The sequence below is a fragment of the Scyliorhinus canicula genome, chromosome 5, assembly GCF_902713615.1.
Source record: "Scyliorhinus canicula chromosome 5, sScyCan1.1, whole genome shotgun sequence".
NCBI classification, from domain to species: domain Eukaryota; kingdom Metazoa; phylum Chordata; class Chondrichthyes; order Carcharhiniformes; family Scyliorhinidae; genus Scyliorhinus; species Scyliorhinus canicula.
In genome coordinates, this window is record NC_052150.1 from 77,536,199 (window position 1) to 77,560,140 (window position 23,942).

The 23,942-nt window shown below is 46.0% G+C and overlaps 1 protein-coding gene across 2 annotated transcripts in view; it reads right to left on the reverse strand.

Moving 5' to 3' along the window:
* skap2 (src kinase associated phosphoprotein 2) overlaps positions 1 to 15,445 on the reverse strand; it is a 405,881-nt gene extending 390,436 nt beyond the window's left edge. For both annotated transcript variants that reach the window (XM_038797255.1, XM_038797254.1), the window contains exons 1-2: positions 15,347 to 15,445; positions 182 to 287 (exon numbers count right to left, since the gene is read on the reverse strand). In XM_038797255.1, the coding sequence (XP_038653183.1) occupies positions 182 to 287; positions 15,347 to 15,386 (146 nt within the window). In that variant the 5' untranslated portion in view covers positions 15,387 to 15,445. The remainder of the gene's footprint in view (positions 1 to 181; positions 288 to 15,346) is intronic.
* Between the last annotated feature and the right edge of the window lie 8,497 nt (positions 15,446 to 23,942).

Sequence of the window (23,942 nt, forward strand, 5' to 3'; positions counted from 1 at the left end):
ATGAAACTATCCAAGTGACAACAGAAATAGCTCCCATCAATTCCTGCCTAAAGCCCCACATATATAAAATTCAGACAATTAGTCTCAGATTTCTTATGTACATGACTATATTTATTTCCCTTGGTATTTTAACAATGTTAAAGTAGAAAACAAATATCCATTATCACAAAAGAACCTTTACCTTGTTTTAATAATCTTCAGTTTTCTCAAAAGTACATCTTTCTTTTCCTTTGCCTTTTTAGTCAGGTTCTCTTCCTTTAATATTTCAAGTATAAATATTTCAATATCTGCAAATGAAGAATATTAAATTTCAAATTTATATGAAGTTAAGAATTTGACAATTAAGTGATTTGCAATTTCAGCTAGCTAAAGCATAAACCACTTGGATTTGAAAATCTAATGTTTAGATAAAACAGCAGAACTTGCATTCGCAAAATTAAGTTTTATACATTTTCATCAAAGCAGGGAATGCTTCACATCGGGAAACTCTTCAAAGTGCTGGCTAAATTGGTGGCAGGGAGGATGGAAGGTTATGTCCCGGGGTGGTCGCGGAGGACCAGGTAGGTTTTGTAAAGGGCAGGCAGCTCTGCAGTAATGTAAGGCGGCTGCTAAATCCGATTATGGCCTCACATGGGCACCACGACCTCCTGTACCCTTCCTCTCGAGAGGACGGGTAAGGAGGTAGTGGTGCCCATGGATGTGGAGAGGCATTTAACCGGTTGGAGTGCCGGTACCTGTTTGAGGTCCTGGGAAGATTTGGACCTGGGCCAAAGTTTATGGCATGGGTGCACCTGTTATATGTGGTACCAGTATACAGAAGAACAAGGCAGAAGTTCCCACTGTCACCATTATTATTTGCTCTAGCGATAGAGCCATTGGCAATGGCCCTTCGGGGGTCAGCAAAGTGGCAAGGGATTAGGAGAGGGAGGAGGGAGCACCGAGTGTCGCTGCATGCGGACAACCTGTTACTGTACGTGACAGACCCACTGGAGAGCATAGGGAGGATTATGGGCCTATTAGTGAGGTTTGGGACGTTCTTTGGATACAAGTTGAATGTGGGGGAAAGTGAATTGTTCCCAGTAGACTTGGGTCAGGGAACCAATCTAGGGGGGGCTACCATTCAAACTAGCCAGAGACAGGTTCAGATACCTGGGGATCCAGGTAACAGGAGAATGGGCGACGTTGCATAAATGGAATTTAACAAAATTGGTGGAGGAGGTTAGGGAGAATCTTAAGAGTGGGACAGGCTGCATGTGACTCTGGCATGGAGCGTTCAAGCGGTGAAGATGAGCGTCCTGCCAAGGTTCCTGTTCATATTTATAACGCTCCCAATTTATGTGCAAAAGGCCTTTTGCCAGAAGCTGGATATGATCATTTCAGAGTTTGTGTAGGCAGGGATGGTGCCAAAGGTAAAGAGGGCCCTGTTATAGAGGCAGAGGAGGTATACGTCTTTGCCAAACCTGCTGCATTATTATTGGGCGGCGAACATGGAGAAGGTGAGGCAGTGTTGGGAAGGAGAGGGAGAAGAATGGGTTAGGGTGGAGAAAGAATCTTGGAGGGGGTCCCGCCTGAGGGCTATGGTGATGGCAGCATTGTCACTGGTGCCAAGGAAATATACGGAGAGCACAGTGGTCCAATCCACAGTGAAGGTCTGGAACCAGTTGAGGAGGCACTTCAGGATAGAGGGGATACAATACCAACTCCCAATACTTCCAGCTGCACAGGGGCACCAGACAAGGATGCCCACTGTCCCCGCTGCTGTTCGCACTAGCAATTGAACCGCTAGCAATCGCGCTCAGGGCAGCAAAAAATTGGAGGGGGATCCGAAGGGGAGGTAGAGAGCACAGAGTCTCACTCTATGCGGATGATCTGCTCCTCTATATCTCGGACCCACAAAGCAGCATGGACGGAATCATCGCGCTCCTGAAAGAGTTTGGAGCCTTCTCGGGCTACAAACTCAACATGAGCAAAAGTGAGATCTTCCCAGTACACCCGCAAGGGGGGGGGGGGGGCAGCACTAAAGGGGCTGCCGTTCAATCAAGCCCGACATAAATTCCGCTACCTGGGGATCCAAATAGCCCATGACTGGAAAGGGATCCACAAATGGAACCTCACCAGCCTGACGGAGGAAGTTAAAAAGGACCTGCAAAGATGGAACACACTCCCGCTCTCCCTCGCGGGGAGAGTTCAGACGATCAAAATGAACGTACTGCCCAGGTTCCTCTTCCTGTTTAGATCCATTCCGATCTACATCCCCAAGGCCTTTTTCAAAGCGCTGGACAAACTCATCATGGCGTTCGTATGGGGGGGTAAAAATGCTAGGATCCCAAAGAAGGTCTTACAAAAAACAAAAACCAGGGGAGGGCTAGCCCTCCCGAATCTACAATTCTACCACTGGGCAGCAACAGCCGAGCGAGTAAGGGGATGGATCCAGGAGCCAGAGGCTGAGTGGGTGCGTGCGGAGGAGGCCTCCTGCATGGGAACCTCCCTCCGGGCCCTCGCCACGGCAGCACTCCCATCCCCACCCAAAAAACACTCCAGCAGCCCAGTGGTGACAGCCACCCTCCAATCCTGGAACCAACTGCGGCAGCAACTTGGCCTGACCAAAATGTCGAACAGGGCTCCCATCTGCAACAACCATAGGTTCACACCAGCACTGACTGACGCCACCTTCAAAAGGTGGAGGCAGGACGGGGGGACACTGACAGTCAGGGACCTATACACGGACGACAGGATCGCAACACTGGACGAACTGACAGAGAAATTTCAGCTAGCTGGGGGGAACGAGCTACGGTACCTGCAGCTCAAAAACTTCCTACGAAAGGAGACAAGGACGTACCCACAACCGCCACGACAGACACTACTGGAAGACCTACTGGACGCAAGTATCCTAGAGAAAGGGAACTGTAGTGACATGTATGACCGACTGGTAGATAGGGACGACACCGTACTGGACGCAACAAGAAGGAAATGGGAGGACGACCTGGGGATGGAGATAGGGTGGGGACTCTGGAGCGAAGCACTGCATAGGGTCAACTCCACCTCCACGTGCGCAAGGCTCAGCCTGACGCAACTAAAAGTGGTACATAGAGCCCACTTAACAAGAACCCGTATGAGTAGGTTCTTCCCGGAGGTGGAAGACAGATGTGAACGGTGCCAAAGAGGCCCGGCCAACCACGCCCACATGTTCTGGTCTTGCCCCAGACTCGTGGAGTACTGGACAGCCTTCTTCGAGGTTATGTCCAAAGTGGTGGGAGTGAGGGTGGAGCCATGCCCGATAGTGGCGGTCTTCGGGGTTTCAGAACAGCCAGATCTATTCCTGGGGAGGAGGGCGGACGCCCTTGCCTTTGCCTCCCTGATCGCCCGCCGTAGAATCCTGTTTGGCTGGCGGTCAGCAGCACCGCCCAGAGCTGCGGACTGGCTGTCCGACCTCTCGGAATCTCTCCAAATGGAGAAAATCAAATTTGCCATCCGAGGGTCGGACGACGGCTTCCACAGAACGTGGGAGCCATTCATGCAACTGTTCCGGGACCTATTTGTGGCCAATGTACAAGAGGAAGAATAGTCGGGGGAAGGTAGCGGGAGGGGCTACAGGTTCGGTACGGGGGTTCGATGGCTAGCTAAGGCCCAAAACCAAACTAAATAAACATGTTGGGGGGGGGGGGGGGGGGGGGGGCGGGCGCAGTTACCACTACGAAGATGCTTACCTGTAAATATGTATGTTAATTTTTGCGTGTTTGTTTGTTGTTTTTTTTTTTTTGTTCTTTTTCTCTCCTAACAATTTGTAATTTGTTCAATATAAAACATGAAAACTGAATAAAAACATTTATAAAAAAAAAAAGGATAGAGGGGATGCCGGTGTTAGTGTCATTGTTAGAAAACCACAGATTGAGCCTGAGGGGGCAGACGATATGTACAGGAAGTGGAGAGAATTGGGGCTGGTCAGCGTGAGGGATCTGTATCTGGTAGAGAGGTGTGCTAGTATAGAGGAACTGAAGGAGAGGGTAGAGCTCCCAAGAGGAAGCAAGTTTAGATATTTACAGGATAGGGACTTTGCGTGGAAGGTCTGGGAAGAGTTCCCCAAGATACCAAATTATGCCCAACTTGTGCGACTGCTGCTTCCAGACATGGAGGGAAGGGCAGGATCAGACACATATATGATGGCTGGGAGAACGGGGGGGGGGGGGGTTTGAACAGGTGGTGAAGAATAAGAAGTGGGAGGGGAGATAATTTGGGGAGTGAGGAGCGACGCGCTACGTAGGGAAAACGCAACCTCCTCGTGTGTGAGGATGAGCCTAATACAATTCAAGGTGGTACACAGCGTGCAGATGACTCGGGCGAGATTGAGTGGGTTCTTCCAGGGAATGGCAGAAGACTGCGAGAAGTGTGGCCGGGCACCAGCAAACCACGCGCATGTGTGTTGGGACTGCAAAAAGTTAGAAAGATACTGGGCGAGCGTGTTCGTGGCACTAACGAAGATCGTGGGGGACAAGACTCTTTGGTGGTGATATTCGGGATATCGGAGAAGCCTGAGCTGATGGAGGGATGGGGAGGGAAGGCCGACGTCGTGGCCTTCGCCTCTCTGGTTGGTCGGCAAAGAATCTTATTGGGGTGGCGGTTGGCAAAGCCATCAGGGGTGGTGGCTTGGTGAGGAGACTTATATAACTTTCTCCGTCTGGAGAAGATCAAATACGAATTGAGGTGTTCAGCGGAGAGTTTTGAGGCAAGGTGGGGGATGTTCGTGGCCATGTTTGAGATGTTGTTCGTCGCAAGGGGAGTGGGGGGGGGGGTTGAAAATGGAGAAAAATTGTACAAACTGTTAAATTGTGTGGTGGGAGTTATGTTCCCCGGTCTGTTTATGTTTTGTAATCATTTGAATAAGTTTGGAACAAAATATATTGAAAAAAAAAGGAAACTCTTCAAAGTATAATTTCAAGTTAATCCATTAGCAAAATTATACCATACACACACAGTGAGCCTTTTTCTGAGTAAATTAAGGGAAATAACTAAAGTTACAAATCAATGAATCTGCATCACATTGTATGCAAGAGAAGCAATAACTGTGCTTCATTATTAGTTTCATAATAAGAGTTGTTTTCACTAATGGGAAATCTACCAAAATACCACTTCAATGCTCAAGTTATAATTCAATTGCAAGTGATCAGCAAATACCCTTTGATTTGTGGCAGACAGGTTTTATGACCTTCCAGTGTTCAAGAGTTCTTTCCTGATCTCAATTGTGTTGCATTTGTAAAGAGTTGTCTTTTGTTGCATATCACTATCTATGACCTACAGTGGTTCAACAATAATGAACTACAGTTGAATTCAATTTTTGCTTTGGATTTACACTACTACATGCATATAACTTGGCATGATAATCATACAATAACAGTCAAGAAAGAAAACAATTCAGTTATATAAAGCTCTGTTAAAGTTACATTTGGTGTTTACCAAAATCCGATCTCTATCACTTTCAAAGCCCACATCAAAGGTTTAATGTTTACAATCCCTGGATATACATGTGCACACTTTTTCCTCAGAGCTACCCTGTACTCTATTGTAAATGTAGCTGTTTCAGTCCAGATACATTATTTCAAACCAGGAAAGTGTTTGTCCATTTCTAACATGAAGCTTGCATCAGAAAAAGTTCCAATCACTCATCGCTAATACCATTACTGCACATTAGCCTTGGAAATAATTATAGAGAGGAGAAAATTACTGAATAGAATTTCCATGTACCTTGCATCAACTGCTGTACACCTCACATAGAGAACTACATTTTCAATACATTTTAAATGTAACCTTCTGGGTGTGTGAGAATTCTATTGGAAAATTCTACAATAAAACCTAGCATCTGAAAATGATTTAATATCCCGTCAACATACTGATACTACACAATCACCTTGTTAAATCATTATTCAAAATATTATTTTGAATAATCAGTACCATTGAACAGATATCTATGTTCAAGTGGAGAAATTGAACTCAAATCCATCGTCAGAAATATCCAGTTGTTGTGGTAGCAGAGCTGGCTGTATTCCTCTGGAAATAAGATGTGCCCTCATGCCTTAAAAGTTTCATACTACCTAGTCATTCATTGAAGAGTAGCAAGACTTGGGAGCCAACATTTCAGCTAATGATGCATATATGAAACAGATGATCTTGCATAGCAGGATAAAATAAGAGGCTACAATAAAAGCATAAAAACAATAATGCAAAGGGGTATCATGATGCAATGCAAACTCACAGTTTGTAATTTTAGAAGTGAATTTAGAATATAAATTCAAAGCATAATTAAATCAATAATGAAATGCTGGTCATTTTTTCATTATTCTTGCATTCCTGTATCAAAAATTTGAATGTTAAAATTCAGGATTAACCCTATTTTTCTTTCTATCCTTTCATACTAAATTTCAGCAATAATCATCTCTCCTTCCCGTCACTCCCACACTATTTGGTGTGAAACAATTTTAAAATGGTCTACTTATAAATGTAAGCAACATGGTCAACATATAACTGCAGAAAATTACAGTAATAGAACTATTTGTTTTCTGAATAGAAATCTCCTTCCTTCTTATTTAAGGCTAACATAAAGATCCATGTTTGGTCACCAAAATATTGAAACCTTCTGAAATACGTATGTATTTTTAAACATTAGAATATTCCAGAGTTTCATCAGAACAGAAGTTGTGACTGTAGTTAAGGTTTATGCGGTTTAATGATAATAGCCATTAAAATTGATCACTCCTCTCACTGTGGGAACCAGGGTTGGGATTCTCGGACACCCCGCCGGGTCGGAGAATCACCGGGGATCGGCGCGAATCCCGCCCCTGCTGTCCTCCGAATTCTCCGGCCCCCTAAAAATCGCCCCGGCGTGAATCGCGCCGCCCGCCTCAGAGAATGGCGGGGACTGGCGCGACTCAATGGGCCCCAGGGCCAGCCGAATTCTCCGGGCCGCGACAGGCTGAAGTCCTGCCCATTTTTTGCCAGTCCCGCCGGTGTAAATTGGAGTAGCTCCTTACCGCGGGACCCGCGGCACGGGCGGCCTCTGGGGTTCTCGGGGAGGGCGCGGGGGGATCTGGCCCCGGGGAGGTGCCCCCACAATGGCCTGGCCCGCAATTGGGGCCCACCGTTCCACGGGCAGGCCTGTGCCATTGGAGCACTCTATTCCTCCGCAACGGCCGCTGTCGTCCTCCACGATGGCCGATACGGAGATGAACCCTCCCGCGCATGTGCCGGGATGACGCCAGCACACGCTGACGCTCCCGCGCTTACTCGCGCCGGCCGGCGGAGGCCCTTCGGCCACCAAGCACCTTCCCCATCAGCTGGCACTACGGGGCGGGCGAATCTGACACCGGAGTGGTTCACGCCACCCCGTCTCGCCGGAGTTGCCCGCCCCGCCGATTACGGCAGAATCCTGCCCCAGATTTGAAAACAACTCAAACTGATGGGTTTAAAATATATTTTCTCTGATGGTTATTAGACTCCTACATGAAATTAGCTTCAACAATCTTAACCAGTTCTCACTGAACATGAGATTGATATTAGTTTCAAGACCGTCAGTTACAATGCCTCATAAGCCAAGCTGTTGCTTTTGACCTTAGAAATATGCAGATTTAGGGACAGCATGGTGGTGCAGTGGTTAGCAGTGCTGCCTCCCGCGCTGAGGTCCCAGGTACGATCCCGACCCTGGGTCACTGTCCGTGCAGAGTTTTCACATTCTCCCCGTGACTGCGTGCGTTTAGCCCCCACAACCCAAAGATGTGCAGGGTAGATGGATTGGCCACGCTAAATTGCCCCTTAATTGAAAAAAAAATTAATTGGGTACTCTAAATTTATATCAAAAGAAAAGAAATATGCAGATTTTTTAGACGATTTCAATGACTTCCTTAAAATAACAAAAGGATAAGAATCAGTCCACGTGGATGGGTTACTTCAGTTGAAGGTGTGGGGTGATGCCTTTTGCAAAGTTGTTGGGCTGTGGAACAAATACACAAAGCAGATTCACTGTAAGCATTCAAGAAAGGAGCTACATGAATTTCCTTGGGGAACCAACATAATTATGCAGAAGGTTGGAAGGTAGTGGGAAAATGTGTCTTCCAGTCAAAATAGACTACTGGAATTTGTTTCATTGCTCTTGGGTGTCAGAGGGGTTTTTCCCAGAATTTGTTCCCAAATTAGCCCAAGGGTTTTCCTATTTTCAAAAATTTGTTTGTCGTTTTTGCTATGTTGGAATGCCGCATCAGAAAATCCTGATAGTTTACAACTAAACTGACAGTCTCGCTCAAAGACTGTAAGCACAACTGGTGGAGAAAGATTACACGGTTTAATAAGATGTGTTTTGAAATAGTCATAATTAGACTTAACATTGGGCTAAAGGATTAGACCAAAATGTTTTTTGACCACATTTTTAGATTTATGGTGGCTGCCGTACCGGATTTGGATGCGCATCAGTTAATTCTGGATGGGGACGGGCGGCACGTGGCGCAGTGGTTAGCACTGGGACTACAGCGCCGAGGATCCGGGTTTGAATCTCGGCCCTGGGTCACAGTCCATGTGGAGTTTGCACATTCTCCCTGTGTCTCCGTGGGTTTCACCCCCACAACCCAAAGAAGTGCAGGGTAGGTGAATTGGCCATGCTAAATTGTCCCTTAATTGGAAAAAAAATAATTGGGTACTCTAAATTTTAAAAAAATTATTCTGGACGGGGACTTGAACTGTGCTGAACCCGAAGGTGGATAGGTCAAAGCCGCGATCGCTGACCCCCATGGGTGCTGTGCTTGTGAAGGAGATGGGGCAGTTTTTGCTGGTGTATAATGTGTACTCAAGGATTAACTGCTTTATTATGGGGAAGTTGCTGTTGCCGGGGGTGAGAAAAGTGGAATACTCGGCGATTGTTTATTTTGGACTATGGTCCTGGAAAAGGAGCCGACACAAAGGCCAGCGTGGAGGTTGGGTATGGTGCTGTTTGCAGACCCAAATTTTTGAGGAAAGATGGGAAAGGTGATTGATCACTATGTGGGTCCAATAGGAATGGGGGGGGGGGGGGGGGTTTCACCATTAGTGGTCTGGGAGGTGTTGAAGCGGTGGTAAGGGGTGAGATCATCTCGTTCAAGGCTCAGGGCAACAGAGAGGCAAGAGAAGAGTGGCATCTTGGAAGTGGATAGGAAATCTGCGGAGGATAGCACTCCGGATTGTCTGGTGAGAAGAAAGGAATTGCAGGCACAGTTTGACCTTCAGTCCACAGGAAACGCGGTTCAGCAATTAAGGCAGGCAAAGGGGTTAGTATATGAATATGGGGAGAAGGCCAGTTATTTGCTGGAAGTCCATCTCCAGTAGCAAGCAGCTGCATGAAAGATTGTTCAGGCCCATGATGGAGCAGGAGAGCTGGTGGTGGCGCAGGAGCAGGTGAACAAGGCATTTAAAGAATTTTATAAAAAGTTGTATAGGTCAGAACACCCAGGGAACAAGTCGGATATGAGGAATTTTGGGGGGAGGTTGGAGTGTCCGAGAGTAGGAGAGGAGGATAGGGCAGCACTGGAAGAGCCAGTGGGGCTCGGGCAGCAATGGGAAATATACAAATGGGCAAGGCACCAGGGCCGGATGGTTTCCCGGTGGAGTTTTAAAAAATTATTTGGAAAGACAGGCGCCTCTAATAGTAGAGATGTTTGAAGATGCTGTGGCCAAGGGGACACTCCCGGAGGCAATGGGACAGCATCTATTTCGCTGTTATTAAAAAGAATAAGGACCTGGTGGAGTGCAGGATATAGGCCAATATTTTTACTGAATGTGGATGCCAAGCTTCTTAAGTTGGAGGAATGCCTCCCACAGGTGATTGGGGAAGATCAGACAGGGTTTGTAAAGCGTAGGCGGTTGTCATCAAACGTGCGCCGTTTGTTAAATGTGGTGATCTCTCCAGCAGAAGGGGGGAGTCACCAGAGGTGCTGGCGGCGTTGGACGCCGAGAAGACATTTGACCATGTAGAGGTGCTATTTCTTTGCAGTATCGGAGAGGTTTGGGATTGCGCCTAAGTTTGAGCCGGCGAGGCTGGATGTTAGGTTTCGGGGAGAGAAGGAGCATGGAGTGTTGGAAATGAAAGACTTATTTCTGGAAGGGCAATTCTGGTGGTATCGCCAAACGGGTGCTGCCAGTGATGGGGCAGTTATCTCGGCGATCTGCAAGATGATTTTGGAGGATATGGTGTCATTGGAGGGGGTTACAGCCAAGTGGGAGGAGGAACTGGGGATGACGCTGGAGGAGAGGTTGGCGGTGTGAGGTGTTGCGAAGGGTTAATCTCTCAACCTCGTGTGCGAGGCTGGGGATGATACAGCTCAAGGCGGTACACTGAGCGCACCTGTCGAAGTAGAGGATGAGCCGGTTGCAGGAGGGAATGGAAGACATTTGTAAACAGTGTGGGAGGGGTCTGGCCAACCATGAACATATGTTCTGGCCCTGCCAGTTGGAGAGATTTTGGGGGTCTTTTCTCAGCACGATGTCGGCGATCCTGCACGGATTTGGAACCTAGTCCTCTGGGGATAACACTTGCCAGAGCAACAGATGGGAGCGGGGGCAGATGTTTTAATCTTCGCCTTGCTGATTGCTCGCAGACGAGTCCTGTTGTGGTGGAAGTCAGTTTCAGTGCCCAGTGCCTCAGTATAGCAGGGGGACTTGCTGGAGTTCCTGGACTTGGAGAGGGTGAAGTTCATTTTGAGGGGGCGAGTGAGGGGTTCCACAAGAGTTGGGGGTCTTTTTATGCTGCACTTTAAAGAGCTGGTTACCGTCAACTGCTGGGGGGGGGGGGGGGGGGGGGGGGGGGGGAGACGACTTGTTTTGCTGTTTTACCTTTGTTGTGTTGTCAATTTAAAATATTAAAAATAGAATTAAAATATATATTTTTAAAATTATTTAATTTATTTATGAAACACCTTGAATTCATTATGGGGCAAGAACAATATTTTTGTAGCACAAATAATGAACCATAACAAATAGTGCTATAACCTATATCGAACTTTTAGGCAGGTGTAGCATTCTGCAACTGTGAGATATTGGAGGTATGTTTATTTACTTCTGAGAAAAAAAACATTAGAAATACCTTGCATCTAATCCAAATAAAATCAATAACTTGAAGTTACGAATGATGTATCCATCATGATGCACAGACCATTTCAAAACCTGTCAAGAATTTTGAACCAGCACCGTATTTGGTACATTGCTTCAATTCAATGGAGAACCTCAGTTTAAGAACAAAACTTTTCTAGTCAGTCAATCTGATTGCAGTTAAGCTACAGTTATAGCTGCACAATTATGAGGAAAGAAGCTAACAACCTGTAAAATAAGGCCAGGGAGTAGATTTTCCGGCCCCGTCCACCATGAGAATTGTCGCAGGTGGGATGGAAAATTTTGACGGACTATTTAAAGGTCTGTTGAATGAACCTCTGCATGAACTTCCCGTCTCGGGGCAGGTGTGACCAGAACATTCGGCCTTAGGTCCACTCTCCTGGACTGCAACATTTTAAGCTTGAAGTGTTATTTTGTCTTCATATGTTGGCCCCCGCACATAAATCAGCTTTTATACTTATTATCTTTTAGGTTGACAGGGCTATGAAAATTTCATTTGTATCACTTGAGTGTTTATGTTCAAGTTGTAAATTATTTCATTGTCTTCTGTGGGTCCTCTCATGACAAAGTGTCTGATGCTGGATTTACATAGAATTTACAGTGCAGAAGGCCATTCAGCCCATCGAGTCTGCACCGGCTCTTGGAAAGAGCATCCTACCCAAGGTCAACACCTCCACCCTATCCCATAACCCAAGTAACCAGGGCCGGCTCAAGGCACCGGCAACTCGGGCAGTCGCCCGGGGCGCCATGTGCTAGGGGGCGCCAGAGACTCGGGTCCCGCGCATGCGCAGTTGGGCAGGTGCCAGCCAGCGCATGCGCGGTGGCCGCCCTCCCCCGGGGCGGCCCCCCCCGCTCGGTCCGCTCCCCCCGCCCCCCCCCCCCCCCCCCCCCCCCCCCCCCCCCCCCCTCGGTCCACCCCCCCCCCCCCCCCCCCCTCGGACTGTGGGAGGAAACTGGAGCACCCGGAGGAAACCCATGCACACACGGGGAGGATGTGCAGACTCCACACAGACAGTGATCCAAGCCGGAATCGAACCTGGGACCCTAGAGCTGTGAACCGATTGTGCTATCCACAATGCTACCGTGCTGCCCTGGGATTGGGATGGACATCCACAGAACTGGCAGTTCATATTGTCGATGCTGGCGCAACACCATTTACAGAAGTACACCAACCCACACTCTACTTAAACACAGTAGGTTTCACAATATATATGTAAATCATTCTCGATTTTATGCTTCCCAACTTGACTTTTCCAAAGTTACATACGCATCCTGGATGAGGTTGGGTAGGTTACTACTCCTCCACTTCACAAATTGATGCTAAGCCCAATCCCAAATGACTTTGTCCATGGAGAATTATCCCGGTTCTGTTTGCCCTTCTCCATGGCAGTATGACAAGAGATTGATATGGACCACATTGTAGCATGTGTTTTCCATTATAAAATTTAAACTTTGCATTTCACAACTGAACATTATCTTTGCATGTGTATACTCATACAAAATATGCTTCAACAATATTATAGCTCTCGAGCTCTGCCCTCCGTAAAGTTCTTGTCAAAAATATGGTTGCCCATGTTTTGTCCTTGCACTCGATCCACATTAACACCTGATTAAGCAACATGTAGATCTTTTAAATTTTCATTCTTGTTTTCAAATCCCTTCTATGGTCTTGTCCGTCCCTATAAGCTGCTCCAATCCACAAACTTCCCATTTCTCAGTGAGATTTCTGTGCTCCTCTGAAGCTGGTATCTTGAACAAATCCAATTTTAATTGCTCCAGTATTGAACCTGCCCGGTTTGTCCCGGCTTTCTACAAGAGCACATAATTTACTCTTGCTCCCCTGCCTTTTCCCTTAGCCTGCAAAAGTGTCCTCTCCAGATAATGATCCAATTCCTTTTTGAAAGCCATGACTGAATCTTCCTCCACCACACTCAGGATCCTAACCACTTTGCAAAAAATAGAAAATTCTCGTGTTTCCATTACTCATTTTGTCAATGACCTCAAATATGTGCCCTCCGACTCTTAAACTTTGTCAATGGGAACAGTTTCTCCCCATCCACTCTTGTCAAGACTCCTCATGATTTGGAATACTTTTATCAAATCTCCTCTCAACTTTCTCCTCCAAAGAAACCAACCCCAGATTCTTTATCTATTTGACTAAGGCTTGTTATCCCTGGGAATCATTTCCAAAGTGTTCTGCACCCTCACTAATGCCTTCACATTCTTCCTAAAGTGTGGTGCAATACTCCTGTTGTGGCCAAAATAGTCTTTTAGAAAAGGCCCATAACTCCATAGCTTTTGAACTCTTTTTAAACCACATTTTCAACCTTCCCTGCCACCTGTATCTATTTGTGCACATATACTCGGTCATTCTGTTCAGTGACACCCTTTAGAATTGTATCTTTTAATAACAACGTTTATATTGTCTCTCGTCCCTTCCTTTCAAAGTGTATCACTTCACACTTCCCATAAATTTCAGCTGCCACATGCCCACCCATTCTACCAGCCAGTCAATGGCCTCTTGACATCTATTCCCATCTCCTTCACTGTTCAATACACTTTCTAATTTTGTGTCATCCGCAAATTTTAAAATTGTACCTTGTATACAAAAAAGCAGTGGTCCGAGTACTGACCCCACTGAATGTCATAAAAATAATCGCTCACCATACGTTTGCTAATTTTGTCTCCATGCTACCACTTAATGACCCTCCCTTAAGCTGCTCAGGTTCTAAGCTCTAGAATTCCCTTCTTAAGCTTCATCCTCTCTCTACTTCACTTGCCTCCTTCAAGGTACTCCTTAGAACCTCTTCTTGATCAAACTTTTTGTCATCTACCCTAACGTCTCCCTGTAGCTTGGTGTCATGTTTTGTTTTATAACACTCCAGTGAATGATTTATTACATTAAAGCCACTACATAAATACAATTTGTCATATTTGTGGAGACATTTCCAAACAGTGATTGGAGTCATTATACTTTAAAAGGTTACTATTACAGAGACATAAATGTTATGAGCTCCCACTACAACTTTATTTAAAAATCTGATTTTTTAAAGTTAAAATTAGACATTTAAAACATTTTTACGAATTTCATATATTTTGCATTAATCCACAACCATCAACAAAACAATTCCTCCTGGAAGAGTCAAACTTATAAAAATAACTGATATACAAAACAGACACCAATTGTTGATAGCAAATAAACAGTTTCTATCATAAATAATAAAATGGAGATGGCATCATGTATGCTAGTTATATTTGGTAAAAGAACAGTTCCTGAAATGCATGCTCTACAAGTTGTGCTCTTTCCCAACAGGAATATATGCGGTATTTACAAAAACGGCCGTTGGCCTAGCATAATAAAAGTAACGACGAAATGTTCGATTCCATCAGATACAAAATGCACTGAATTTATCCTCAATGTTCTCTAGCGTCAAACATTTTTATTAAGTGATTTAAATTAACATTTTACGCTCACAAGGGCTGACCATGAAGGCGAGCTTTGAGGGTGGGCACGGTGACTGAGAACTAAGACAAATAGTTAACCACGGTAAAACAAAACAGTTCCTTGTTGCTGAAAATAAACTTCGCTACGAGTCAGCGGCGATGTGTTCGTGCTTATCTTGAACGAAGTACATCTTTTGAATGTATATGCAGAAGAAACAAAAGTAAAATCTGCCGTCTAGCGTAATATAACGGGGCAGTGAGCTGCAACTCGGAAACTTGGCACTGGAACTGGTGACCATTTGACCAACAGAGGGGGTTAGGGTGGGGGCTAAAGGGAGGGAGAAGAGGGTAAGGGAGGGAGAAGAGGGTAAGGGAGGGAGAAGAGGGTGGGGGAGGGGGTGGAGGACCTGCAGCTCAATGTGGACATCAACAACTCCCGGCCAGCCGGCAGGTGCTGAGCGTTGCTCACTGACTTTCCCAACAAATCATTTGGCATTTACCCCCTTTCGCGAGGTACAAGATCACCGTCCACTGCCTCTTGAATAATTGCGGCGGTGAATGAGAGAAACTTAAAAATATTACAACTATCATTTTTTTCTTTAAGGTGGGGAAGCGTTTACTTCTCAGGAACTGCCTGCATCCCGGCAACTTCCTCCTTTCACTTTCCTCGGGACCAAACTCGGATAACTCCTCAGGCGGTTCGCGTTTGGAAAACATTACGGAATTGTTTTGTAAGCGTAAGCAAGCTGCCGTTGGGTGGGGAGCCGTTGATATTTTTTGTTACCTGTAATTAGGCTCTTCACGTCCTCAGGGATTTGCTGCATCTTCCACAGCGGGGCCGAGCGCTGTCACTTTGGCTGGGGGGCGGGGGGGGAAACAATCGCGCGCAACGCGGAAGCTCAGCAACGCCGTGTGCGCGCGCACGCGCAGCACCACCAACGCTGGGCGTGCTGGAAGGCGTGCGCGCGCGCGCAGCACCGCCAACGCTGGGCGTGCTGGAAGGCGTGCGCGCGCAGCACCACCAACGCTGGGCGTGCTGGAAGGCGTGCGCGCGCAGCACCACCAACGCTGGGCGTGCTAAAAAACGTGCGCACGCAGCACCACAAACGCTGGGCGTGCTGGAAGACGCGCGCGCGCTCACCAACAGAGGAAGGCAAGTGAGTCGCGAGGAGGGGTGTGTTTTCTTTCAACGCCCAAGCTCCACCTGTCAGGTCCCTCCCTTCAGCGTCTTCCCGATCATTTCCGGCAGCTGGTCATCTGTGCAATATTTGGAGGCAAGTTCTGGTCTCTTCAGGCGCCCAGACCGCCAACCCCCCCCCCCCCCCCCCCCCCCCTCCTCGATATGGTTCCTCAAGTAGTATTTGTTGGCAATTCGAGTGTTTAAGGATGGGTGTGTTGGTCAACTAATAATAATCTATTATTGTCAAAAGTAGGCTGACATTAACACTGCAATGAAGTTGCTGTGAAAATCTCCTAGTCGCCTCATTCCGGCCCCTGTTCGGGTACATTGAGGGAGAATTCAGAATGTCCAAAGACAGCACGTCTTTCGGGACTTTTGGGGGCACAGTAGCACAGTGGTTAGCACAGTTGCTTAACAGCTCCAGAGTCCCAGGTTCGGTTCCCGGCTCGGGTCACTGTCTGTGTGGAGTCTGCACGTTTTTGCTGTGTCTGCGTGGGTTTCCTCCGGGTGCTCCGGTTTCCTCCCACAGTCCAAAGAGGTGCAGGTAAGGTGGTTTGGCTATGATAAATTTCCCTGAGCGTCCAAAAACGTTGGGTGGAGTTTCTGGGTTACAGGGATGGGGTGGAGGTGTGGGCTTAAGTAGGGTGCTCTTTCCAAGGGCCGGTGCAGACTCGCTGGGCTGAATGGCCTCCTTCTGCGCTGTAAATTCTATGTTCTATGACTTGTGGGAGGAAACCGAAGCACCTGGAGGAAACCCACGCAGACACGGGGAGAATGTGCAGACTCCGCACAGACAATGACCCAAGCCGGGAATCGAACCTGAGACCCTGGCGCTGTGAAGCAACAGTGCTACCCACTAATTAAAATGAAATGAAAATCACATTGTCACAATTTGGCTGTCATGTTATTCACCCTGGGATAACACGGACTGCAGCTGGATGCAGTTGTACTGGAAAGCAGACACCCAACTTAGATGTTGGATCAAAACAATTTATTGAACTTCTGTAACAATGCACACAGCTTGCTATGGGTTGACACTACTACTCTAAGTGTGCTAACTATAACTAACTAGACCAGACTAGTTCTGAGCCACGTGTAGAAGGTGCTAACTGATATACACCCTGACTGTCACTACAGTTGTCACCAGTGGAAAGAGACGGATTGTTGATGCCTCGTGTGTTTTATAGTGGGAAACCCCCCTCTAGTGTTCTGTCTGGTGATTGGTTGTGTTCTGTCCTGTGTGTTGATTGGCTGTACTGGGTGTCTGTCACTGCCTGTATCTCATTATGTGCATGAGTGCATATCATGACATAGGCTTCAAATGAAGTTACTGTGAAAAGCCCCTAGTCACCACATTCCGGCGCCTGTTCGGGGAGGCTGGTATGGGAATTGAACCGTACTGCTGGCATGCCTTGGTTTGCTTTAAAAGCCAGCTATTTAGCCCTGTGCTAAACCAGCCCCTAATTGGGTTGGGTGGGCAAGTCAGAGAAACAAATAAAATAGAAGCAGGAGGAGGCTAAATGGCCCTTCAAGCCTTCTCTGTCATTCATTATCTTGGCTGATCATCAAGTTCATTACCCTGAACCAGCCTCTCACCCAACCCCCTCCATTTAGCCCCAATAATTCCTTCTTGAAATGACGCAACATTTTGGCCTCAACTACTTTCTGTGGTAGCAAATTCCTCAGATTCACCTGTCGCTGGGTGAAGGAATTTCTCCTCTCCTCAGTTCTAAAAGGTTTACCAATCATCCTCAAATTATGAACCCTACTTCTGGACTCTCCCACCATCTGGAACATTCTTTCTGAATCTACCCTGTCTAATCCTGTTAGAATTTTGTACGTTTCTGAGCGATGAAGCCTCTGGGAATACATCTAATCAAGTTGTCAACCCAACGCACATGATCAAGATGAAACAGGCATGCAGAAGCGACACCCATGCTCTATTGCATCCAAGAACCTGGTCATCAGGTGCAAGGTGCTCTTGGTGATGTTGTATTTAATGCAATTCTGGCCCTCTCGTGCACCGTGACAATCAGCCCACCTACTCCCACTTAATCTGCAAATCAAAATTGAACTGTTTCTATAGGGATATGATGTAAAATATCTAACTTAAGCAAGACAAATATACTCAACGTTGCACTCATCCTGATTCAATTGGGGGTTGAGAACCCTTTGCCCAGATCATTTACAGGTACAAACATTTTGTTGAGTTAGCAACGGGTTTTAAAATGCAGATCCCCAAACAGCCAAATTAGTGGCGTCACGGGAGAGTGCAATGATCAAAGTCAGATGATTGGATTGAATTTTGTTTATTGACATGTGTACCAAGGTACAGTGAAAAGGATTTTTCTGTGAGCAGCTCAACAGATCATTAAGTACATGAAAATAAAATAAAATACATAATAGGGCAACACAAGGTACACAATGTAAATACATAGACACCGGCATCGGGTGAAGCATACAGGGGTGTAGTGTTAATGAGGTCAGTCCATCAGAGGGTCGTTTAGGAGTCTGGTAACAGTGGAGAAGAAGCTGCTTTTGAGTCTGTTCGTGTGTGTTCTCAGACTTTTGATCTCCTGCCCGATGGAAGAAGTTGGAAGAGTGAGTAAGTCGGGTGGGAGGGGTCTTTGATGATGCTACCCGCTTCCCCCAGGCAGCAGGAGGATGGAGTCAATGGATGGGAGGCAGGTTTGTGTGATGGACTGGCCTGTGTTCACGACTCTCTGAAGTTTCTTGCAGTCTTGGGCCGAGCAGTTGCCATACCAAACTGATGCAGCCAGATAGGATGCTTTCTATGGTGCATCTGTAAAAGTTGAGAAGAGATTAGTTTCATTACTGGCCATTGACTTGCTGAATAGAGGAGGCAGGAGATCAGAGGTTCAGCAGCCTCATGGCCAAATGGTAAAGGAAAAGGTACTACAGTGACGATTGCAAGAATTTAGTAAATTGGATTATAAATATAGTGGGCAATTTAAGGGTTAAAAGCATGGGGTTAGTGTGGTTTGACTGGGGAAAGTCCCCACAAGAGTGAATGATTTACAGCCTGCCTGCACAGATATACTATTTTTTTTAATCTTGAAGAGGTGAGGTCAATGCTGCGCAGAACTCAAAGAGACGTAGCCATTTTGTAAGAGCTTTGGAGAGAGGTAGTTTGAGGGAAATTGTTAAAGAGACAGGGGGCGCAATTCTCCCAAAGGGAGACAAAGTGCTGACGCCGGAGTGAAAACCGGAGTGTTTCACTCCAGCGTCCGAGGCCGCTCCTCGCCCCCTATTCTCCCAACCCCAGGGGGCTAGCAGCGACGCCGCATCAATTACGCGCGCCAGACCTTGGCCACCGCGTCAAAGCGGCGCTGCCTGAATTACGTGACCGGCGGCGCCTAAATGATGTCACCAGCGCATGCGCAGGTTGTGCACGAAGAAGAAATTTAGCACGGCCAATCCACCTAACCTATACATTTTTGGACTGTGAGAGGAAACCAGAGCACCCAGAGGAAGCCCACGCATACACACGGAGAATGTGCAAACCCCACATAGAGCCACCCAAGGTTGGAATCGAACCAGGGTCCCTGGCACTGTGAGGCAGCAGTTCTAATCACTGTGCAACTGAGCCCCTTATTATAAATGTAATGTTTTAGGGCAGCACGGTGGCCTAGTGGTTAGCACAACTGCCTCACGGCGCTGAGGTCCCAGGTTCAATCCTGGCTCTGGGTCACTATCCGTGTGGAGTTTGTACATTCTCCCCGTGTCTGCGTGGGTTTCGCCCCCACAACCCAAAAATGTGCAGAGTAGGTGGATTGGCCACACTAAATTGCCCCTTAATAGAAAAAATAATTGGGTAATCTAAATTTATTTTTAAAAAAAATAAATAATGTTTTTATTTCATATACTAGATACCCTTGGTCCTCTGAGTTCAGTACTGAATTTGTCATGATCAGTGAGCAGGGTTACGGGCCTAGGGCATGATAGACTGCTCTTTCAGAGGGTCAGTGCAGACTCAATGGGCCAAATGGCCTCCTTCTCCACCGTAGGGATTCTATGAATAATGTGATGTGCTATTTGCAGTTTGCAGACAGCAACGCCTATGAGAGGGAAGCAGGGGAGATGAGGAAATTTGAGAGAGAAATCAATGATTTTATCTAGTCGCTGCAAAATACTTTTTAAACCGAAGATGTTTGAAGCACAATTATGGATACATTTTCATTGCAAACTTTCAGGGAAATTAGCTGAATTGTGATCAATGAATCATTGCTAGCATCCCTATTGCTGTGCAGCTGAGATCAAGCCGATATCCCTACACAAACTGAACTGGGGGCCTTCTTGGCCTGTGTAGCTCAGCGACCTACAGAAGAATTCTTTTTCTTTTTGGAATCATTGCGCAAGCCCTTTGATTTATTTTTAATGGGGTCTCGTCAGCGGGTATATGCATAATGAACAACTGTTACATCCATAGAAACATATCTCACTTCCTATTAACATCATTTTTTTCAGCTTTCTATTTGAATTGCATTGAAACAGAAATAGAAGAAAACCACTGCTGCAGCATGCCTTTCTTGGCGCTCAACATAGGCTGCGCTATGTTTTCAGTGCTGGTTGTTCTAGGAACCAAGCCAAATGAAATGAGGTGAGAACACACTTAAACTATCGGAAGATAGCCCGTGGAGAACTACAGCTTTATGTAAAGACAGCAACAAACACAAATTGCAAAAAACATTTAGAAATGAAAGCTCTAATGTTCTGTGTAGCAAACTGCAGTGCATTGTGTAAAAATGTTTCAATGGCATTTGTTGACTTAGATACGTTTTTATATTTATAAAAATATCACAGAGGGCCTGTAAAAGTACAAATTCATAGCTGTCAAAGAAATATGGTGCCAGCTAAATATATTTTTAAAATGCACACAAAGGTTTCAATACATTCCAAATGTTTATATACAAGAGCCTTTGTTCAAATTCAGCATTCAGCTGCAAAAAAAACAAAATTTCAAAATAGCTTCAATGGAAGTTAACAAAATGCATAAAGGCTCTGAAATAAAAATAGATCATGCAGGAAATTCAGAGTAAGGCCTATCGTCTCCTGAATCTGAAAGGTTATTTCACGTGGAACCTCACATCTGAACCTTCATGAAAGGTACCTCTGAAATTTAGACATTGATCAGCGTGCTGCACATTCCAGAATTTACTGTTTAATTTCTTCGGTTTCAACGTTCGACACACTGGAGGGGATGCACAGAATTGATTTTATTTTTTGTTTTTGTTTCTGTTCTCCTAAATACTCACCACTCTTAGTTTCCACAAGTGGTGTGGGAATTTATTTGATCATGGATAAATGTAGCACGGCCAATCCTGATCCAATCCTCAACCAACATGCACAAATGGGCATTCCACCACAATGAGGTATATAATGAACAGGAATGGAAACTGTTGTCAATCCATCCCACATTTGGGGTCATTGAGGCCAATTATATCCCTATAAACTAAAACCAGTATTTGCCATGGTATTTTGGAATTATAGCCAATGCTTTGTGAGTTGAATTCTGTTGTTCTGTGGAACTGAGAGAATATATACACGATTAAAGTTACTATTTATTATTTATTTTATTATTTACTCAGTGTGTAACAACACTTTAAAAGTACTTAATTGGTGGAAAATGCTTTAAGACATCCAGTCATTGTGAGAAGCACTATAGAAATGCAAGTCTTTCTTATAAGTTGAGGCATACAGAAGATAATATCAGGTACTTAGCTCTGATGGGATACTAAGTATTATTGGGTTTGGAATTGTCAGTTTGAGGGGGAGGGGAAAAGAGGAGGAGCTCATGTGGTCTGACCTCTCAGTGAAGGGGAACATCTGGTTTGGCAGAATGGTGAACAGAGAAATCTTGAGGTTTGTGTGACCTGGTGTGCAATGTAGAGTTCAATCTGTGGTGAATTCTTATTGGAGAGTAGCGAGCAGGAAGGCACAAACCTGTCTGCAAATGGGGCAGGGTTTCAGGTCTGGTTTGAAAGTTACCAAGAAATATGAACACACTGAATTCAGCTTTTGTGATTGGTTTCTCTCTGTGTCTTTCTCAGAGTTATGCAGTTTCCCTGAAAAGTGTTTAAAATTAAACTTTTGTTTACTCCTTGGTGAAGGGAAAGATAAACCTAACTTCGGATGAAGAAAGACAACATCTGTTTCTCTCCATTTGTATCAATTACAGCCAGTTGATGATACTTACTTTCTGAAGTGCAAAATGCTCTATATGTTGCGACGCAAATTGATTATATTTTTTTAATTCATCATGTCTACTATGGATTTATAGGTATATTATTATTTATGAGCATTAATTTTCCTGAATTATGTAATATTTATCCCCTTTTGTCTCGACCTTTTTATTTATATTTAGATGGTTATTTTGTCACTGAATCTTCTCTCTTCCCCTCACCTAACCTGCTGCCTTTGTTAATTTAAAATCATTTGTATGCTCCTATTTACCCATTCTACTTGGAACATAGTTGAATGCAGGCCTTCTGAATGGCCTTCCTTTCTCGATTCTTGTGCCAGTGAACCATGAAATGGAATGGCTCTTTCCCACACCAGTCTTTCAGCAATTTGTTTATTTTATGGATGGGTTTACCCATATGCTCCCATAGTTCTGGTGGTACTATAAACAGTATCACACTTGAGGTCTGGTCTTTAATGCAGAACCTAGCTCTTGATACTGCCATGTTCCTTCCTATGTTGTAGGTTCTGTAGTGGAGCACAACAACTTGTTCTACACCATCGTACATTCTTTTCTTATATAGTGTGGTGTGATTTGATTAAATGCATGGACCCTTTGCATTTTACATGGCAACTTGAAGGGGCTGATTTGTGAGCGGCCTGCATGGGAATTTTCATGTTGCTTTGTGGCCCTGCGGCTTAGAGGGAACATCGTTCTTTACTGCCTGGTGCCCACTTCCCTTTCCAAATTCCTCCCCAACTGATTAGAAATATACATTATGTTGGCAGAATACCTCACTGGATTCTTGAATGTGACTGCAGATGATACCTTTATTCTCCGAATTATCAAATCCCCTTACTGATACAATGCCTTGATAAGCATACAGGCCACCCTCCCCACAACTTTCTTCCTTATCACCACAGGTAGCAAGTACATTCTACCGAAAAGTCAGACCAGTTTTTGTTTTTTCTTTTCCTGCCTCCAGAAGTTTCCCCCTACCTTGCTGTCAGTCAGTCACAAACTCTTCTTTCTCGACCTGGCTCTGTCTGTGGTGTGACTGGGGTGAACTATCCAAGTCTTTTTTTAAAAACCATACCCCCGGATCCTCTAAGCCCCTTTATCTATTTCTGATTTGAAATGAAAATCAATTATTGTCATAAGTAGGCTTCAAATGAAGTTACTGTGCAAAGCCCCAGTTGCCACATTCCGGCGCCTGTTCGGGGAGGCTGATACGGGAATTGAACCGTGCTGGGCTGGTCTGCCTTGGTCTGCTTTCAAAGCCAGCGATTTAGCCCTGTGCTAGACAGCCTCTGGGTGACTTGCATTCCAAACGGCGATTCAGCGTGTGGATTCTGACATGGATATTTCACAAAGGGGTGGTCATTATGGCAGGCGGTTGGGTACCGGAGCAATAGGTCAGAAGGTGAAAACATTGAGAGAGAACGAGAGAGTGGGGCCAGTATGGCTCTGAGGAAGAGCAGACAGGGAGATGTTGCTGAAAACAGGAGTCTGATAGCCTGAAGTGCATATGTTTTAATGCAAGAAGTATAATGGGTAAGCCAGTTGAACTGAGAGCTTGGATTAGTACTTGGAACTATGATGTTGTTGCCATTACAGAGACCAGGGGCGGAATTTTCCGACCCCCGGCAGCATCGGAGATTCGCCTGGGGCCCGCGTGAATCCCGTCCCCGCCGTGGCCGGAATTCTCCGCCACCCGGGAATCGGTGGGAGCAGGAATCACGCCGCACCGATCGACGTGCCCCCGCGGCGATTCTCCAGCCCGTGATGGGCCGAAGTCCAGCCGCTGACAGGCCAATCCCGCCGACGTGGTTTAAACCACCTCTGGTGCTGGCGGGATTGGCGGCGCGAGCGGGCCCCCAGGGTCCTGGGGGAGGGCGGGGGGGCGATCGGACCCCGGGGGGTGCCCCCACGGTGGCCTGGCCTGCGATCGGGGCCCGCCGATCGGCGGTCAGGCCAGTGCCATGGGGGCACTCTTGT